Source organism: Apodemus sylvaticus, chromosome 3 (assembly GCF_947179515.1).
Source record: "Apodemus sylvaticus chromosome 3, mApoSyl1.1, whole genome shotgun sequence".
Taxonomy (NCBI): domain Eukaryota; kingdom Metazoa; phylum Chordata; class Mammalia; order Rodentia; family Muridae; genus Apodemus; species Apodemus sylvaticus.
Window position 1 is genome coordinate 123,929,549 of NC_067474.1, and position 20,781 is coordinate 123,950,329.

General features: G+C 40.0%; 1 protein-coding gene across 1 annotated transcript; it reads right to left on the reverse strand.

The window, feature by feature from the left end:
- Positions 1–5,433: 5,433 nt before the first annotated feature.
- Prpf38a (pre-mRNA processing factor 38A) lies at positions 5,434–18,893 on the reverse strand. The gene is made up of 10 exons (XM_052176965.1): positions 18,545–18,893; positions 16,904–17,063; positions 15,143–15,264; positions 12,972–13,057; positions 10,566–10,676; positions 8,826–8,938; positions 8,384–8,410; positions 8,189–8,286; positions 7,680–7,728; positions 5,434–5,817 (listed from the first exon to the last, which is right to left on the reverse strand). Exons 1-10 carry the CDS (start codon positions 18,672–18,674, stop codon positions 5,775–5,777), a joined length of 939 nt encoding a protein of 312 aa, XP_052032925.1. The 5' UTR covers positions 18,675–18,893; the 3' UTR covers positions 5,434–5,774.
- Positions 18,894–20,781: the final 1,888 nt, after the last annotated feature.

Here is a 20,781-nt window from a genome sequence, read left to right on the forward strand (position 1 = left end):
GTCATATTTGGTTAATTCATGTGGTGTAGATGTTAGGAATACATTGTAATAATTGAAAGAAGTAACTTTCAGTGATTGTTCCAAGTCAGACTTAGTTTTAGAGATTCAAAGATCTTTTTCCCATTTTATTGGATTTTCACAAGTGCTGTGTGAAGGTGATAGAAGCAAATGCTGTGTCCGTGTTGTCATTGAAAGTGAATACTGAAGAACAGAGCAGTGGAGTGAATTCCAAAGGTAGTGGTTATATTCTGTAGTTTGACTCAAAATAGATCCTTTGAGGGCCAGGTTGTAGTTGATTTGCAGAGAGCTTTCCTATTGTGTAGGAAGTAGACACTGGATTCAGTCTACAGCAGTGCCCTCCCTCCAGCCCACATCTCCAATTTTCTTTTTTTTTTTTAATTAAGGAAAGTTTATCAAGTAAAAGTAAAGGAAAAGTAATTATTTACTGAAGAGCTAGTACAGGCCAGAGTAGCCCTTCGCAGTCCTGTAGTACCTGGAAAGATGCCTGCCAGGGTGCTAACTGTCACCCTTGTGACCAGTCATGAGTCCCTTAGCCTCTCGGATGGATTTCAAGAAATATATAATAGCACAATGTCTAATGTTGAAACATCAGAGTTGGCTTAAATTTAGATACTGTCATTCAGTTTATTTGGCTTCATTTTACAGTTAACATAAACATGAGATGTGTGCATATGGCTGCTGGTAGAACAGACTTTTATAGTTATAGAAATACGCATTAGCTATATAACTGGCAGTACTATATGTTTGATACACCAGCTTCACCAAAACTTGTAGTGTATAGGTAATGCTGAGATCAGGCATTTTCAGCCCCATCATTACAGCCCGTGAAGTTGGTCATCAAGCCAAATGTTACTATAAAGTGTATGGGATATTGAAAATCAGGCTTGAGATGGTGGTGGCATATTTCTTTTAACTTCCTTTTACCGTGTATTATTTTTGGTGTGTTTATTAAATAGGAGACTGTGCTCTTGTTTGAAATATTAGTGAAATACAGATGGTTGAGAGTATCCCTGTCATATTTACAGCCCCAAGTTAAGGATAGGTGTATTTACCATTGGTTTTTCACATTATAGATTCAGTATCCTATAGATACCTAAAAAAATAGTGAAGTCAGCTCTTTTGTAAATGCATACCTGGCCGGGCGGTGGTGGCGCACGCCCATAATCCCAGCACTTAGGAGGCAGAGGCAGGTGGATTTTTGAGTTCGAGGCCAGCCTGGTTTACAGAGTGAGTTCCAGGACAGCCAGGGCTATACAGAGAAACCCTGTCTTGGAAAAAAAATGCATACCTGATCCCCCTGTACTTTTGTGTTAAAAAAGTTGGGACATCCTGCATTCATTTCCAGCATTGGAGGCAGATGCAGAAGTATCAAGAAATTTAAGGTCTGTTTGGCATGTAGGCACAGAACTTTAATCCTAGTGCTTGGGAGGCAGAGGGAGGCAGATCTCAAGTTTGAAGCCAGCCTGATATATAGAAGAAGCTCTATATATCAGGGTTATATAGTACAGATCTTGTTTCAAAAAACCACCAAGAAATTGAAATTTATCCTCAATTGCATAGAGTTTGAGGCTAGCCTGAGCTACAGAAGACTCTCAAAAAAAAAAAAAATCCACATACATGTTTTATCTCAACATTCAAATATTTCATCTGGGGGTTAAGAGGGCGATAGTCTTTTCACTGTTCTATCTGCTTCTGTATATAATTGATGTTTTCGTTGAAACGCAACCCAAAGAAACCTTTTAAAAAAATGTAACAAGGAAGCATGCTAGCTCTACCCCCTTTCCTGACCACAGCATATTATTAATCTGGGTTTTACATCAATGATAGTGTTCCATTCACTAATTTTGGAGATAATATGCCTCTCCTTCATAGTCTGTAAAACTCAGTAACTAAGCTGAGGAACAGAAAATCTGTTCATAATATACAGAATAGCTCAGTTTTGTTTGAAAAAGCAGTTAATGGTACAAAAATGATCAGCCCTAGGGAACACATACACACTCTGAAAACTATAATCATTTTTTGTTATACAATTTGTGTGTCACTTGATAATGGAGGTGGTTTTACTGTGGCCCATTACAATTATTAAAAATCATACTAATAGGCAGTATATGGCGGCACATACCTTTAATCTCAGCACTCAGGAGACTGGTAGGTAGATCTCTTCCATAGCCAGCCTGGTCTACATACCCAATTCCAGGCCAGTGAAGGCTATATAGTTTAGCCTATCTCAAAACACCAAAACAAAAAAAGATTAACAAAATATATAATTTATTTAGTCTCCACATAGATTTTTTTTGCTTGTCTATAAGTTTTCTCCTATAAATAAAATACATGCACAATGATGGCAAAATAATGCTGTTTGTAGATTTTAATTCTGCTAGGGTGAATGGAAATGAGAAAAGGGATAAAAGTTTTTAAATTTATAATTGTGTCTATATGTTAGGAGTATATATGCATGTGTACAGGTCCCGAGTCTAAAAAGTGTTCAGTCCTCTAAAGCTGTAGTTACAGGTGAGTAAGAACCACTTGAAGTCGGTGCAAGGAAGTGAATGCACAGCTTCTAGAGGGGTAGTATTCACTTCACCACTGGGCCCAGAGGTAAAAGTTCTAAAGTTTTGCCTAATCACCTTCCATAAAAGTGATTTCCAGTCAAACTTTAAACTCCCAATTCACTTTTCTTTCTAAATGATAACGGGATGTATCTGTTGATGGAGAGGGTCTGCAGGTAAAGCCTACAGAATGGCTGAGTGGCTCCTGTGCTTGCCTTCTGGTCGATGGACATCACTTTACACATGAAATAAATAAAACACAAAACAAAAAAGTCCACCCATTAAGAATCCTATTATTATCTGGTGAACTTCATTCTATCTAGTTATCTCAAGTGTATGTGTACAAGACTTAAAAAAATGTGCTCATGTGCTATTTTCACAAACACAGCAAGTTAGGGAGGGAACTGATGCCTGGCTACTAGGATGGCGAGGCACTTAAATATAGGAAACTCATTTCACTAGATTTGGAAGAAAACTAGGAGACTGTAAGAACTTTTCCATATGGAAATCTTAATTTCAACATTGTTACAAAACTAAGAACAATTATGTAAACCACTGAAGAGGCAACTTTCATTTTTCTAGCTTCATGTTTCTCTTAGACATCACTATGCTTAATATAAAAAAGAATAAATAAAAATATTCTCGCCTTTCATTTTTATTATTGTGTATGTGTATGTGTGATGCGTGTGGATGCAGGTGAAGATTCAAGGGCTGGAGCAACTTCTTATTCCCTCATCACCGTACCCAGGCATCAAATTCAGGTCATTAAGCTTGGTGCTATTTTCTGATTTCCATTTAAACTCTGATTATACTACTAAAGAGTAACAAAAGGAGGTTAATGAGGTTTAACATTGCGTTGTTCTAATTACAACCTACTAGTGAAAGCCTGCCATTTCTTTTCCCTATGAAAACAATTTCTTGTGTGAAGTTTAAGGAACAGGATTTCAAATGGTAGAAAGTGAAATCTATCAAGTGTTTTAAAATCAAATTATTGGGGCTGGAACCAGAACTCCGTGGTTAAAGCATTTGCTGTTCAATCATGAATGGTGATTGGACCCCAGAATCCATGTTAGGTGGCTCACAAAACACCTGTAACTTAGCATCAAGAGATTCCCATACCATTTTCTGGCCCGTCAGTACATATACATACTCAGAGACATGCATATGTACATACTCAGAGACATGCATATGCACACAACAATCTTTTTAGAAAATCTCAAAAAAAAAATCTCAATAATAAAACTAATACTGCATTTTACATTAACTTTTTATTTTCTTCAAGACAGGGTTTCTCTGTGTAGCCCTGGTTGTCCTGTGTAGACTAGGCTGGCTTCAAAGCTACCTGTCTCTGCCTCTTGAGTGTTGAGATTAAAGGCGTGTGCTATTACTGTTCATCCTGTTAATTTTTTCTTAAAGTGTGCATCAGCACAAAGACTATATGATACAGTATTTTAAAGCTACTGTTCAAAGGTCTCATTTTAATAATATGTAAAACAGATGACAGAAATGTGTCCCTAAACTCTTCAAATTTGTGGTTTGCCAAAATGGTCTTTAGTAGCAAACATGCCATACTCACCGTTACTTCATTTATTTGTATAAAATAACAAGGATATTATACTTCCTGCTGCCTATTGATCCATGGTCTACTAAAATCAATGTATGCTTTAAAATTGGGGAAGGTTCCTCTTAAAATATTGTTGTGGGATTTTTATAGGTTTGTTACTTAAATATACCTAGATACTAAAATTTTTTTTAGCACAAATACTGATGGTACACGGTTGGACTATGGCATGGGTCATGTAGCAAGAGGTATTTTTCCACCTAAATCACCTCAGTAAATAAGAAATAAGCTCTAGGAATCTCAACTAGACCTGAGTGAGGATGCTTGTATTTAATTTTAAGAGTCATAAGATGTAATTCTATCTATAAGCCATAACAGGTCTAACAGATAACTTTATTTATGTATCAAGATTGAAGAATCACTATGAAAGCATAATTTTTTAATATTGCTTTAACTTAACAACATTACAAAATACCCCAGTCAACAGAAAACAATAGAAATGTTTATTCTATAACCAGATATGATTTCCTGAGAAGCTAGATCCTAAAGGCTGCTGATATTTACAATTCCTCCTAGGATTAGAGTTGAAAGAAGTCAATCATTTCTCCCATCTTAAAGGAGAAAAGGTAAGTTCTAGTTATAGGCAAAAAGGAGAGTTCTAGTTAGGATCTTTCTATTCTCAAGTGTCAGTGCCTATGGGCTTGTGTCTTTTGACCTGCTGGTTTCTCTTTGTGAACTGCTAGTTCCAGCATTTACTAGGTGATCTGTATTGGCAGTGCATGTGGTACTGCTGTTTGTTCTTACATCTACCCATACTCTCTGCGCACCTAAATCTTCCAGTTGTCCGGTCTAGCCACTTTCAGCCATATAAACACCACAACTGTCTTCAACTTACTCAATGAATGTGTAGTCTCATTCCTACCACAGCCTCTCACTCCCACACCCTCTAAAAGCAGTCTCTCTTGTTAGCTAGCAACTTAGGTCATAACCAGAAACAGTCCTCTGCTTCAGCCTTTGTAATCTGTTGCGATTACAGGTGTGAACCATGATATCTGGCTTGTATAAAGGATGTTAAGTGCAATCATGTGAATTGTTTAATGAACCTGAATTAAAAAATCCAGAAAAAAACTTTTATGTTTGAATGTATTCTGTTCTTGCAAAACTACTAACTAGATACTTTGCATGATTATTGCCACTAGAGCTGTCTGAACTTATTAATTTATAGCTGGGTGTTTAGATAGCAGCATAAACCAGAGAATTCTCAAACCAGTTAATCATAGTGAAGAAACAAAAAACCAGAGAAAATGAGAACTGCAGCAGGTTTAATTACAAATAAAAGATCACATCTTTTTACTAAGGAACCTCTCCAGTTCCCAGGTCTTCTTGACTCTGTTGGTTAGGCCAAAACCTGACTTTGATTTGGTCAAAACACTCTTCAAAGCTGTTGGTTATAATCCAAAGAGATACAAAACTTAGCACCTCTGTAATATTAAAATAAAAACAAAACCCAACAAAACAAGATGTTGATATTGAAAAACCCAAAATGCTCATAGCTGCCTGAAGAGGAGAGCTTGATCATTCCACTTAAGCAGATCCTCTCCTATCCACAGGAGGCCATTTGGACTAAAATCAAGATGAATCCTTTACTCATTTCCTCTCCTGCTCTTCTTGTGGCTTTTCTTAGACCTGAAATGGAATAGACGAAAATCATTCAATCAAGTAGCAAATCAGATGAACATAATATGCTGACACTGAGTACAGATGACATGGACAGTAGATATACTGTGTGTATGTGTGTGCATGTGGGGGGGGGGGGGTAGCTGTGTTGGCAGTCTCCCAATTTTTCCTTCCCAGTGCTGGGATTACAGGTGTATCAGCAAACCCAGTACAATTTTATGTGGATTTTATTTTGGATTTGTGTATATGATGTTGAGTGTGCACAGACTTGAGTGCATATTCAAGCTGGAAGGTGTGTCTTCATTTTATTTATTGAGGCAGTTGTCCAGTTAACCCAATCACCTAGGAAAAAGGAATCTCAACTGAGATTTGTCTACAGTAGACTGGCCTTGGTCATGTCTGTGAGAGACTGTCTCGATTGAGGAGGAAGGGCTGAGCCCACTGAGGACAGCAGCATCCCAAGGTAGTTGGGTCTAGGCTGTGTAAGAAAGCTAGCCAGAAAGCAAAACAGTAAGCAGCTCTCCTCCATGGTTCCTGCTAGAGTTCCCACCCTGACTTTCCTCAATCAAGGATTGTTAAAATCTCAAATCTGTTGCTTTGGGTCATGCCATTTATCCCAGCAACAGAAAACTAGAGCTTACAATGAAGCTAGTCTAGATAACCAGCCTACCTTGAGGGTCCTGTCTCTGCCTTCAGTGTTGGGATTCAAGGAAGTAAATCACCTGCCTGGCTTTTAAAAAGTGGTTTCTAAAGATTTGGACCACTTTGCATAGCAAGTACTTTATCCTTAAAGCCACTGAGATACAATCGAGGTTTTTTGTTTTTGTTTTCCAGGCACTCAGCTGTTAAGTTTTAAAAGTTGGTTCAGTTCTTAGCATACACATTTGGTCACTCACAATAACTGCAGTACCTGGGGATTTCATACCTTTGACCTCCACAGACATCTGCACTCACTTCAGATACACACATATATACAATTAAAAATGAAAGAAAAGCTGGGCGCTGGTAGCGCACACCTTTAATCCCAGCACTTGGGAGGCAGAGGCAGGCGGATTTCTGAGTTCGAGGCCAGCCTGGTCTACAGAGTGAGTTCCAGAACAGCGGGAGCTACACAGAGAAACCCTGTCTTGGAAAACCCCCCCAAAAAAAAAGAAAGAAAAAAAAGAAAATTGTAAGCTGGGTGTGATGGTGCATGCCCTTATTCCCAGCAGAGGCAGACAAATCTGTGTGTTCTTGGCCAGGCTGGTTTACAAAGTGAATTCCAGGACAGCCAGGACTATTAAACAGAGATACCCTGTCTCAGGGGGGAGGGGAGTAGTTAGGGGTGGGAACATAAAGAAAAAAATTAGTTCTTAAAGCCCAGAACCACTGAAACTATAGCTCCCCTGCTGGCCAAAGCTTTAATTCTGTAAAGGAAAGCAAGGTACAAAAGAAATTAAATTCTAGGAATTTTCAGAGCAAAAAAGTACCTATTTTTGTCTTGTGATAATTGCAAATAGCCACATCAAAACAAAATTCCTCATCTTAGATGTATTTGAAATTCCTCATCTTAGATATATTTGAAACACACATACACAAACATGGAAGCCAGAGGTAAACATCTAATGTCTTCCTTCCTAAATCACTCCCCGCTTTATGAGACAGGTTCTCTCACTTCATTTGAAGCCTTAAGATTGGCTAGACTGGTTGGCCAGCAAGGTGAAGGGGTCTTCCTGTCTTTCTAGGACTAAAATTGCAGGTGCACTTGGCTTTTAACACAGTTGCTAAAGACTCAATTCTAGTCTTCATGCTTTCATGAAAGGTAATTTATTTAACCAATTAGTCACCTTCCCAGCCAAGTACTAAATTCTTAAAATAGGTTCAACCCCTACCTTTCAGGAGATTTTGAGTGGCTTCTATGTCTGTGACTACGGTGGTGACCTAGGGAAGAAAAGAAAAGGTCATTGGGTCATTTCTGTCCTCCCATTTTGAAGCCATCATTCTCCCCTCCTCCAGCCCTCCTCTCCACTTCATATTACCTTTTTGGCCTATTCTGAGAATACTACTTACAATCAAATCTCTCTAAACTGTTAGTTAGTTGTGGCAGGGAATGCAGTAATGAAATCATACACCAAAGCATTATGACTAATTTAACAAAACATTAATTACCTTACGCTTTAACCTTTATTATGCTGGTTCTTATTTGTGCAATTTGGATAGAAAACAGAAATCCCATATCCGTATAATGATGCTCATTTGTCTAATGTGGACCTTTGAATTCCATGTCCCTTTCCTTTTCTGTTAGGTAGTAGCACAGCTTCGCATTTTATGTTGCAGGAATCTTAATGCTCCTTTTAGATTTAGTTACTAAGACAAGCAGTAAAAGGCCCAAATACTACACCTGGGGATTTAGAGCGGGATCTGTGCCGTCTGTCTCTGGACCTGCTTCGATGGCGTCTTGGACTCTTGCTCCTATGCCTTTCTCGTCGGGGAGAAGGACTATGGAAAAAGTACAGTTAACTCAGCACATGATTTACAATAAACACCACCACTTCCCCTTTCAAAACCGGCTTGTCAGAAATGACTAAGGACCTACCTTCTTCTTTTAGGGGATCTACTCCGCCTGTGGCAAGAGGAAGAGCAGGTTAGTGTACTGAATATTGTACATTTAAAAAAAAATAAAACCACCCCCTCCTTTTTTAAAAGGGAGAAGTGTTGGGAGACACTCTATACTCTCTGGGAAATACATAATCAGAAAACAGGTGAGCAAATTTTACTGAACTGTATATCCAAGTCCAGCTTAATTCACTGACAACAAACTAAGTAAAGAAATGGGGTTTTTTTGTTTGTTTGTTTTTATATACATAGGTCTGGAGTTAGTTGTGAGCTGGCATCTGGTTGCTAGGGAATTGAACCCAGGTCTTCCAGAAGAGCAGCCGGTGCTCTTACATACTTAGCCGTCTGTCCTAGCCATGAGGCTTTAAGGTGATGGTGCAGTGGAACAGGGAAACATAACCACTGGCAGGCTCCAGCCCTACCTCCTGGGAGAGCGACTTCGGCTCCTCCTGTAGCGCAGTGCAGGCGAGCGCCTTGGCTTGTCCAAGTCTCGGTAGCTTCTTCGTCTGTGGTCAGGAGATGGCACTCTTTCCAGCTTGCAAAGAGACAGATGAATACTGGCTTTCATTACGGCAGCCATGAAGAACATAGTTATAGTCCCCTTACTATTCTGTCCAGTGTAAATCTCTCAAGGGACTTTACAACAGTGATCTGACTACATAGGTTGCTAGTTCTGGTGACAAAAAAAAAAAAAAAGAATTAGAGATATACAGTTCTCAATAACCTTTTTATTGATAACAGTATATCACCTGTCTATGACTGACTACAGTAAGAAATAATCTGATTTCCCTAGGAATGTAAAATAGATTCAAGTTCAGTACTGTTAAATGCAAAGCCATAGTGGATTTTAATCTTTAAAATAATTTCCAAAAGTGTATGTGGCAGCAGGAGCTGGGCATGGTGGGTGGTATATGCATTTAATCCAGCTGGGGACAGTGAAGCAGGTGGATCTTTTAATGAGTTTGAGACCATTCAGGTCTATATAGTTCCAGGATGGCCAGAAGTATATACCCTATCTTGAAAAATAAACAACAAAGAGAGAAGCAAAGTGTAGCAATACCCAGAGAGTTATCTACATACAACATTTACAACTTGGAATTGTGGTAAAGATGTCAAAACATAAGTGGAGGAAAATGAAGATTTAAAAAAATACCTCAAGGGACAGGAACAGATAACTCCATGTTGAGGAAAAATAATTGGATTACTGCTTTATCAATATAAAACCCAATTTGAGGTTAATCTTTTAGTTTTAGAAACAAGGTCTCACTGTGCAACTCTAGCTGGTCTCAAATTCACAGAGCTCTACCTGTTTGTGCCTCTCTAGAGAGTTCAAAATTAAAGGCGCAGTCACATGCCAAGCATCTCTTATATGTCCTTCTGGTTCTTGCAGTGTTTCTTAGAATGTAATTGCAAATGCTTTAGAGCTGTTACTATAAGCACTCCCACATTTCCATCATTTTAATGGCTGCTTAGAAATCATGTCAACAATCCACCTTACTCCTTATACACTGACAACTGAGGAGGTGGGTTGTTTTCAAGTTTTCAGCACTATAATTATTCTGACAAAATATGACAGGAGGCAACTTCTCTCCTTAAGAGTATGTTCAAGCATGACAAGTTTTTTGATAACTACCATTCATTTACCAATTATGTAGGAATATACTAAGTCCTTCATGAACACACAACAGTCTTAAGAGAAAAGTACTGTAATCCTTGCTTTACAGAAAACAAGTAATCTAACACAGTAGTAGAGACTGAGTGTACCTCAGGAATAGAATATGCATTTAGCATAGTGAGACTGTGGTTGCAATCCCTAAGAAAAATCAGGACTATTAAGACCATGTCACTACTATGACAGAGAAGAGGTATTCAAGTCAAGGGGTATTTGATGCCAAAGCTCATAATTTTAGTAAGAATACAGCACTCTTATGTTTTAAGCACAGTCCTGTGATCCTACTATTCCTGAGGCAGAACTGAAATGTCTTCCTAGCCTTATCCACACAATAGAGCTCTCCTTGCCCAAAAGGACCCCAAAAGTAATTAATTAATCCATAAAGAATGTAAAAAGAAAAGGTTATCATTAATTTAAAAACTAAAGCTTACAAAATAAAATGAGCTATCTCCTTCCTTCCCAACCCTTAAAACTGTCCTATATGCCTTACCTTCTCATCTTCCTCTTCCTCTTCCTCACTGGACTCCACGTCATCCATGTCCTCTTCTAGAGCACTAACTCGAGGCTCCAGCTGCTCCGCTTCTTCCAGCACGTACCGTTTCTACAGAGAACACAACGTTCAAACTCACTGCCATTTCCTACATATCCTGATCCTAACACTGAGCCTCTGGGGTTAATAGAAAAGCCTTAGAACCACAGCTCTAGCATGACATTATTAATATACCTGGAATCCATATGCTTTTTAAAGTTCCTCTACAAACATAAACAGATCAATAAAGAGAACAAGTTCATTTTCAATTGTTTCTATTTCCTGTGTTCTTATACTGTAAGGACAATACATCCTCATTAAATTTGTGTGTCAAAAATGTTAACTTCAGGGCTGAAGAGATGATTCAGCTATTAAGAACACTTGCTGAACTTGGAAAGGACCTGAGATCAGCTCCCAGAACCCACATGGTGGCTCACTAGTTCCAAAGGATCCAATGTCCTCTTCCGTCATTCTCTGGTGGAAGGTGAAAACTGTTTGTCCTCTGACCCCTATATGCCCTGGCATATTTACACACATCCAGCATTAATAATGATTAATAAAAATAACATAAAAAGCAAATGCTTTAATTTTATAAAGGCAAATTTGCTAATTTGTGTGTGTGACACAAGTACATGAGTCTACAAATGTATGTGCCAGCTTACCTATTGACAGCCAGAATAGAACCACAGTGCCTTCCATTGCTCTCCACTTTACTTCAATGACACAAGTCTACCTGAGCTGGAAGCTTGCCATTTTGGCTATACTACCTGGCCAGCAAGTTGTAAGCATCTGTCTATCTCTGCCTGCCAAGCTTGAGTCATAAGTACTTAGCAGCCCTGCCTTTTATATGGGTGCTTGGGAACTTGAAGAACTCAGGCCCTCACGTTTACATACCAGCCATTTCCCTAGCACTGCGTGTTTTGTTTTTTGTTTGTTTTTTGGAAGGTTTTTTTTTTTTTTGTGGTGGGGGTTTATTGTTTGTTTTTGAGATGGTTTCACTATGAAGGCTTAGATGTCCTAGAACTAGAAGAGCAGGTGCCAAATGCTAGGACTAAAGTCCTGCACTGCAATGCTTGGCACAATAAACTTTAGTAAGGTTATTTAGTTCTTTCAATATTTTAGATTTATCTGTGAGTGTGAACACGTGTGTCAGAGTATACATATGGAGTCAGAGGATGAGCTGGGTGTCATTTATCTGTGAGTGTGAACACGTGTGTCAGAGTATACATATGGAGTCAGAGGACAAGCTGGGCGTCATTTATCTGTGAGTGTGAACACGTGTGTCAGAGTATACATATGGAGTCAGGATGAGCTGAGCGTCATTTATCTGTGAGTGTGAACACGTGTGTCAGAGTATACATATGGAGTCAGAGGACAAGCTGGGCGTCATTTATCTGTGAGTGTGAACACGTGTGTCAGAGTATACATATGGAGTCAGAGGACGAGCTGGGCGTCATTTATCTGTGAGTGTGAACACGTGTGTCAGAGTATACATATGGAGTCAGAGGACAAGCTGGGCATCATTTATCTGTGAGTGTGAACATGTGTGTCAGAGTGTACATATGGAGTCAGGACGAGCTGGGCGTCATTTATCTGTGAGTGTGAACACGTGTGTCAGAGTATACATATGGAGTCAGAGGACGAGCTGGGTGTCATTTATCTGTGATGTGAACACGTGTGTCAGAGTATACATATGGAGTCAGAGGACAAGCTGGGCGTCATTTATCTGTGAGTGTGAACACGTGTGTCAGAGTATACATATGGAGTCAGAGGACAAGCTGGGCGTCATTTCTTGCCTTCCACTTTGTTTGATGCGGGTCTCTCGTTCACTGCTGTGGATGCTAGGTTAGCTGACCTGTAAGCTCCTGGCAATTATGCTTTCTCTGTCTTCCATCTGCCAGTAGTGGCCCGCTCACCTCACTGCTGCAAGCACCAGCTCTGTGTGTGGGTTGAGGATATGAACACGGCGTAAGTCTTCTACAGCAAGTTTTTTACCCACTAAGCCATTTTCTCAGACCTAAAGATTCTCCTTTTTGTTTCTTCATGAACAGTCAACACTTTGGGTATGAAGTAAGACGACAAACAAGAAGTATAAGGGACTGAGTGTTTTCTTTTTCATTCTGAGCAATCTTTTTCGTTTCATAGCCTAGTTTACCAATTTGAAAAAAACAATACTCCTTTGGGATAAGACATCCTAAAGATCCTTTCCTCTATTCATTTTCAAAACCTACCCATGAAACATTACCTGCTTCTATCTCGTTCCTTATCCTTTATAAATTTTGGTGTAAGGACTTAAGGCAACTCTTAAAGCGTCAGTGTTTCAGTATGTGTTTACGTGGGAGGTAAAAGGTAACCTTTCTCTCATACCTGTAGCCGGGGCAAAATGATATCACAGACTCTCTCACTGTGCAGTAGTTCATAAATGAATTCATCTACATGCATCAGTACAAACTCTGGAAGAGAAAACAATTAGATTAAGCAACCTGGAAATAACTTAGTTACCCAAAGAGTAAAAGAATCATGAAATTTTATATGAAGCTCCCTACATGCCACACCTTTCTTTCCTTCCTTCCTTTCTTTTAGAGACAAGAACTGAAAGTAGGGCCTTGTGCCTAGCTAGTGCTTTGTCACTAAGCTAAATCCCACCTTACCAGTAGGCTAAATCCCTGACCCTGTGCCTTACCTCTTTAAAACTGTTTAATTACATTTATTATTTACATAGTCCATGCCCATACACACGTCTCTGCCACAGTATATGTGTGGAAGTCAGAGGAGAATTTCCCAGATCTTCCCTCTTCTAGCATAAGGGTCTCAGGCTTACATCCAGCTTGACAAGCGGTATCAGGCCCAGTTAAGCCTCTTCAGAAAGAAGAGACTAAGAGATGAACGAGGTTGTTCCAGGTAGCAGAAGCAAAAAATAGGAGACACAAACACAAAAGTAGACACAAATAGTCTTGAATTATGTCATATAATCTTGACTAGATCCAAGAATATTCTTGACTAACTCAAGAATATATCACTCAAGTTAATTTTAATAGGTCACTTAATAGTAATTTCTCACATTAATCCATAATGTCCCCGAATATACTTTATTTCTGACTTTTAGGGGCCTGTGGAGTAGGTAAAAGTACTTGCTACACATGCCTGATGATTTGAGTTTGATCCCTAGAACTCACAATAGGAAAAAACAAAAAAACAAAACCAACCCAACAACTCTCAGATTTGTCTTTTGACTTCTGTCTACACATGCACCATAGCACATATGTGCTTATAATCACAATCACAACACAGACAACATAGCAAAATAAAAATACTTATTTTTTATAACATAAAATGACAATCTATTAGAATCTCCATACTAATATTAATTTAATATATGGTTCTGAACTACAAGTGACTTTGCATACCTCTATCCCCCCATTAAGTCTCTTAGTGAGTGGGCAGGGATGCTGCTCAACACATTGTCACAGACACACAGGACTTCCACAGAGTGTCTTAGATACCACAGCCATATCCACCTGTTCACCATGTTGCTTCTAGTTCATAACACCTGGCATATTACAAACTCTCAATATTTAGATTTCAGTGAAGAAATAAATAAAAGTTTAAAGTATAATACAGATCGAGAATTCCTAAGGAATATTTGAGGTTTCTGGATAGAGATGCTCAATGTACAACCATTCTAAAATCTAAAATGCCCTGAAATCTGCAATATTCTTCATCTAAGCCATTTTGAAGAGCGGGATACTCGATTTACACTAAAATGTTAATTTTCTATATCCCAAAAAAGATAGGTGTCTCTCCACTTGAGAGTTTTTGATTATATTACTAGAAATCCCGCCTCAGCATAGGTGTTATCTTTGAAGACAAGGCCAGTATCTCAGTGGCAGAGCACTGATCTCACATTCATACTGTCCTCCCTAGGTTCAATTCTCCAATACTATTCCCTCCCAAGACGTGCATGGTGGTACACTCCTGTAATTCCCATATTTGAGAGGCAAAGGCCAGAGAATCAGAAATTTGAAGTCATCCTCAGCTACAGTGTTAAAGGTTAGCCTGGGCCACATGCCCTCAAAACAAAAAACAAAGCAAAGATGTTGCTATAAAAGCTGCATATGGCTATGCTTAGTGTTTTCTAGTGGAGTCCCTCCATGAGTAACAGAGGATCACTTAGTCTACAAAGTACAGCACAGCATGGAAACCATGCAAGAGAAGCAGCCTACAGGGGAAAGAATGTGAAGCTGTAGGATTTGGAAACTAAGCGTGGGCAGCTGCAGCAGGTTTTATAAAGAAACCATTTTGAAGCTTCTATGTCTTGTGGATGGAACATAGGTAGAAAATACATCTGACCCAAGTCGGTGTTTAACATGAAATGCAGCAGCAAGGGAGGCAGTCATGTTCCCCAGTGGTTAAGACCAACCAAGGCTAATGCTTCCATTGAGGAAGACAGTGATAATGCATAGGAACAGGAGTGCTGAGTTCATGTGAAAATGAGTGGAAAGGCTGAGGAGCAGCAGGCTGTAGACTTGGCGTCATACCTCCATTTCGGTTCTGGCTCTTGATTTTTCGATAGTCATTGTATAAAGGCTCCAAGTACTTGTAGCAGTCAATTGCAGTTCCTGTCAGCCTCATGTAAAGTGCCCCCAACATCCGGACATACCTACCAGAGAGATTAGAGTGAAACACAGGCCATCCTAAGACTTCCTGAGTTTTATAACTGGCTTTTCTCATGACAACAGTCAGTAAAAATGTTTATTGTTTTCTTTCTTGTTATCAGATAAAAAAAGCTGTTATTCTGAAGGTATTGTAGCACAGATGATGGCTAAAATATGGAGACTTTATCAACTTCCTAATCTACCAATCACTAGCTGTGGGGACTTCATACACGTTGTTCAACTTTCAGATATATCATCTGTAAAACTTCACAGAATTAGTCTAAGATTCCAAAAAGGTAATACAGCTAACATAGAAAGCATAATATGTATTTTATAATAAGCCAGAACTGCATATATAGGCACAAATGTAGGTTCTGGATAAAAGTCAAAGTCCTAGAGGTTAAAGTTTTGATTTCATAAATTAATAACTTTAGTAACAGACATTGAACTTGTTTTCTCAACCTGTAAAATGGAGAATTTGCTACCCATGTACTAACTTGGTGCCATAAACAAATGCAAAAGAGCTGTAGTGGTAAGAACAGCATAAACACGTTATGTTCTTACTAAGTTAATTTCTTTTTTCTTTTTTTTTTGGTAAGATTTATTTATTATGTAAGTGCACTGTAGCTGTTTTCAGACACCCCAGAAGAGGGCATCAAATCTTGTTATAGATGGTTGTGAGCTACCTACCATGTGGTTGCTGGGATTTGAACTCTGGACCTTCGAAAGAGCAGTCAGTGCTCTTAATCACTGAGGTATCTCACCAGCCCCAGTTAATTTCTAATTCTTTTTCTTTCTTTTTTTTTTTTTTGTATTATTCTTCCTCCTCCTTTATCTCATATATCCAATTCCTTACTCAAATCTCCATTTGAAATCCAAGCTTCATCATATGAGAAGAACAGTATAGCAAGGAATATGCATTCTGACAGGAATCCTAAGGAAGCCTTGCACTCAGGAGGCAGAAGACAGAACCACAATAAATACAAGGCTATCCAGGACTACACTGTGAGGGAATATCTCCAAAACCCAAACCAAAGCAAGCCAAAGCAAACCAAAGCAAAGTGTACTCTGAAGCCAGAGTTCTACTCCCAGGCTTTACCTTGGCCACAGATCTAACATTCACTAGGCACTGGTGAGAAAAGTATATGAATCACTATATATGAAGCCCTTAAAGCACATGTTGCTTGGCACAGGATCAGCTTTTGTACCTGCCTCCTACACCTGTCTGTGCATTCCTAGAGAATGGATAATATGAAACCGCTGATTACGTTTACCATACATTGATAGGCTTTAAAAAAATTAAAGAAATTCTGTGGGGTCACAGTCAATAGGTACCAAAGTCTAAATAATAAGATACTGATCTAACCTTTCAACTAACATCCTATGTTGTATGACTCCTACATCTAATGTCTATCAACATATCACTTTGATGAGACTTTGTGTGTATATGTGTAAGTATGCATATGTATAAATATGTGTGTATATTTATTTAATTTGTGAAATCTGTTTGGGGGAAGAGGGAGTTAGGTCTTCATAAGCACAGCAGACAAAATACAAGTTCAAGGACAAAAGCCTGTGGAAGTGAAACACACAACGAAGCCAATTCTGAACCACTAAAATTTTTGTACTAGTTAACATACTCACTTGAAATCTTCATTTTTTATGAACTCAACAATGATATCCTTCTCAGGTTGAATTTGGAGCATCTTCAAGGTTAAACACAAAAAAGGAGTTGGCTTTATGTTTCCACCATACACACCACCCACGAACTTTAATTCCATGGCTTTGTCGACTACAAGTTCAGCTGAAACAGCCAAAAAACAAAATGACATACATCTTAGATATATTAAAGGCCTCAGTTTTTCTTGGTTGGCAGGTAAATAGCTAAAGGTTTAGAGGTCCTAAATAGTAAGAATTTAATATTAAGAGAACAACAGCTTATTAATAAAAATGGCAGCCTTAAAAAGAAAAGAAACAAAAAATCCTGAGCATGGTGACGCTTGCTTTCAACCCCAGCACTCAGGAGGCAGAGGAGGCAAGCAGATCTCTGAGTTTGAGGCAGACTAATATGCAGAGCGACTTTCGGGACAGATGGGGCTACATATGCCTGTAACTACACCACTACAGAAAGAGACAGACCCTTCAACCCAGCCTCCACTAATTGTTTAGTCCATCAAGGAAGGGTAGGACTCATGAGTCCTCAAGCTTTATACAACAAATCATGGGGACAAAGAGACAAATCATGAGGAAAATCCTCTTATTACTATCAGATGCTGGTTGGGGGTTGTGTACAACATTAATGCCAGATCTCAGGAGACAGAAGTGGGCATATATCTGTGAGTTCTAGGCCATCCTGGTCTATAGAGTGACCTATCCAGGACAGCCAGGACTACGCAGAGACACCCTGTCTAAAACAAAAACAAACAAACAAAATCCTGACTTCCAGCTAAGGACAAAGAGGACACATGTTGCTCACACCAGGTGGCTCTTCACAAAGCTAGGAAACCTAACCAAGACAGCTACTCTCAAGAACAGACAGGAGCCAGCGAGGTGGCTCATGCCTTTAATCTTAGGGTTCAGAAGGTGGAAGCAGATGAATCTCTGTGTGTTCAAGAGTTCCAGGTCATCCAAGGCTACATAGTGAGACCCTGTCTCAGGGAGAAAAAAAAAGAACAAAACAAAAACAGAAACCTAAAGGGCTACGGGAAGCAGGTCAAGAATGAAAATACAGACCCAATTAAGAACAGCAAGAATTTGATTATAGAAATGGTGACGTTCCTTGAACATCTTCAGAAAGCTGTATTCAAGGAGCTGCTCTCGGTTCCAGAGATAAACAGTCTAGGACCCAGCAGACTATCAAAAAAAAAAAAAAAACCTAATAATAATAATGGAATGGCAAAAAAAAAAAAAAAAAAAAAAGCAAAACTAAAGAAATCCTTCAGCATCAAGACAGGCCCGGTCAGCCCTGCGGTGGTGGCGTATTCCTTTAATCCCAGCACTCGGGAAGCAGAGGCAGGAATTCGATGCCAGTCTGTTCTACAACGCGAGTCCCAGGACAGCTGGGGCTATTACAGAAAAACCCTGTCTCGGAAAACTGAAAATAAAAAAGAAAAAAGAGAAAAGGAAAGCCCATGTCAGATTTCTCTGTGTCCTGTCTAGTCCAAGTCCAGACACAGAGCAGTTTGTTTGAATGGTTTCATCCAGTATCACCCCAGAGGGTCTATCCTTTCTCAGTCAGAAGAAAACACCCGTAAGCCGAGACGTGGGCTGCGCGCCGTCACTCACCTGTAAGTCCAAAACACTCTTCTTTCCAGTACTTTGATTCATAGATTCGCGTCCGGATGATCTTCTCCACCAGATACTGAGGGTTGGTGCCATGGATGCTGTGGGCATCCTTCACTGTACGGTTCGCCATTTTAGAACTCTTTCAATTCTATTTCCGTCGGCTTCCTTAATACGTCACATCCAGGTTTAAAAAACAAAAAAAGACTACCAGAGGCTAGAGAAACGTAAAGGAATCCCTTCGAACCGCGGAAAGCCACAGGTTTTGTACCGGAAGCTGTGGCGCAGAACTCTTTCTCTGGACTACGCACAATCCGCATCAGAGAAGGCAGAAGCAAATTGGCGGAAGTACGTCAGGAACCTGGAGGGCGTGGCGACATGTTAGAAACGCCAATCAGAATCAGGCAATGGGCGGGGTTTCGGTTACTGGCGCGAAAAGTTTTTTCCTCTGACTTCCATTCTTAGTCAGCTGAGAGCTTTGACTACGTGTTGCAGTTGTCGCACAGAGGAGCCCAACCTGGAAGAGCGAGCGTTCTACAGCTACCCCAGTGCCTGGACTGCGAGTGGTTGGAAGCGGAGGGGAGCGGACAGCCCTGGGCAGCTTCGGCGAGGTGAGTACGGGTCGTGGTCCACAGACTCCACTCACGTGCACCTAGGGCCTTAAGTGCCGGCACCGCTCTGCAAGCGTTTTCCTCGCCTCCGGTGCTGCTCTGGGAACACTTCCTGCACTGCAGGACACCTCAGGGAAGCGGGTGGGGCCCGCCCTCGTAGGGGAGCCTAAGGCTTTGGCTTTCCACGTGCACCGCTTCTGAAAAGCAATCGCATGCCTTCCAATGGAACCGCGGAGCTGAGGGTGCTGTCCGCTTCACTAGGGATAACGCCCAGAAACAGACTTTCTCTGAGTTACTTTTTGTGACTTTGGCGTCTCCTACTCCTCAGGTCTCCTCTCCAAATGGCTTGCCCTTAGGTGAGCTTTCATCCCCATTCTACTTTCTTGGGTCTAGCCTTCTCGTAACAATTGGAGAAATTGGGAGTTCTAACTAAGCCTTGGGCTGCCAGATTCCTGTTATGAGGTCGTTTTAGTTTCCCATAAAAGTAGAATAATCGTACTTTATTTTCTACTGTAATGGTTTTTAGAGATTTTTCTGTGTAGTCCTCACTGTCCTGTAACTCGATCTGGACCAGGCTGGCCTGGAACTTAGAGACCGCCTTTGCCTCTCAGGCGCTAGAATTAATGGCATGCACCACCACACCGGGCTTTTTCAGCATTAGATTGGGGAAGGTGCGGGGCCTGTGGAGCCAATATTCTTAACAAGGTTTCTCTGTGTAGCCCCTGGCTGTCCTCACAATCAAAGAGATCCGCCTGGTCAGAATTAAAAAATTTTATAAGTTGTATTAGACAGCAATATTTGACTGTTAAGAGGTTTCTGAATTCTGTGAAAGTGAGTGAAGTGCTTTGCATTGAATTGTGAATTACATATCATCGAGTTATGTGCATAAGATAATAAATAAAATGCTGACCTTTATACTTGAATGCAAGAAAGTAGCTTTATCAGACTTCGGAACAAAGCCTGTGTCTTCACAAGCTGAGTTCTGCCACTCATCCTCAACATTCCAACAAAAAGGGACAAAATTAGAACTCGCATAATGACTCAAACAATATGGGCCCTTGACAATAAGCTGGCTCCCACAGAGTAGGAGAGAACCTGCTGCTTCAAATTGACCTCTGCCTTCTCATGTGTGCTGTGTCAACTTGGTGCATGTACGGGACCACACACACACAGAGGGATAAAAGAAATGCTTTATTTTTGTTTTTGTTTTTTTAAGGCCAAATTAATTAAAAAAGATTTCACTGTTGCCACACTGGGAAAAGAGGTATTCAGTGACCCAAGCCTTCCTCGTTCCATGTTCTCAGTCTTGATGTGAGGGTAAGGTTTAAATAGAAGGCAATCAATGCACCTTAACTGAGCAGTCAGCCAAAGGTCTACTACCTGACACACACACACACCCTCACCTCCCTCTTCTGAGAGGCTCTTCTAGAACTGTTGTTGTTAATCCTTCCTGAAGACAAGTTGTTCCTCTGGCTTCAGCATTCATCAGGATGAAATTCTGGGGACAACTGAAACTTCTTGGGGTTCATTGTTTCAGTAGTTGGTAGATGTAGGATGGACATTGGTTTATCATATCATATTTTCTCACCATATTACTGATTATCTTAGAACAGTGCTTATCACACAGGC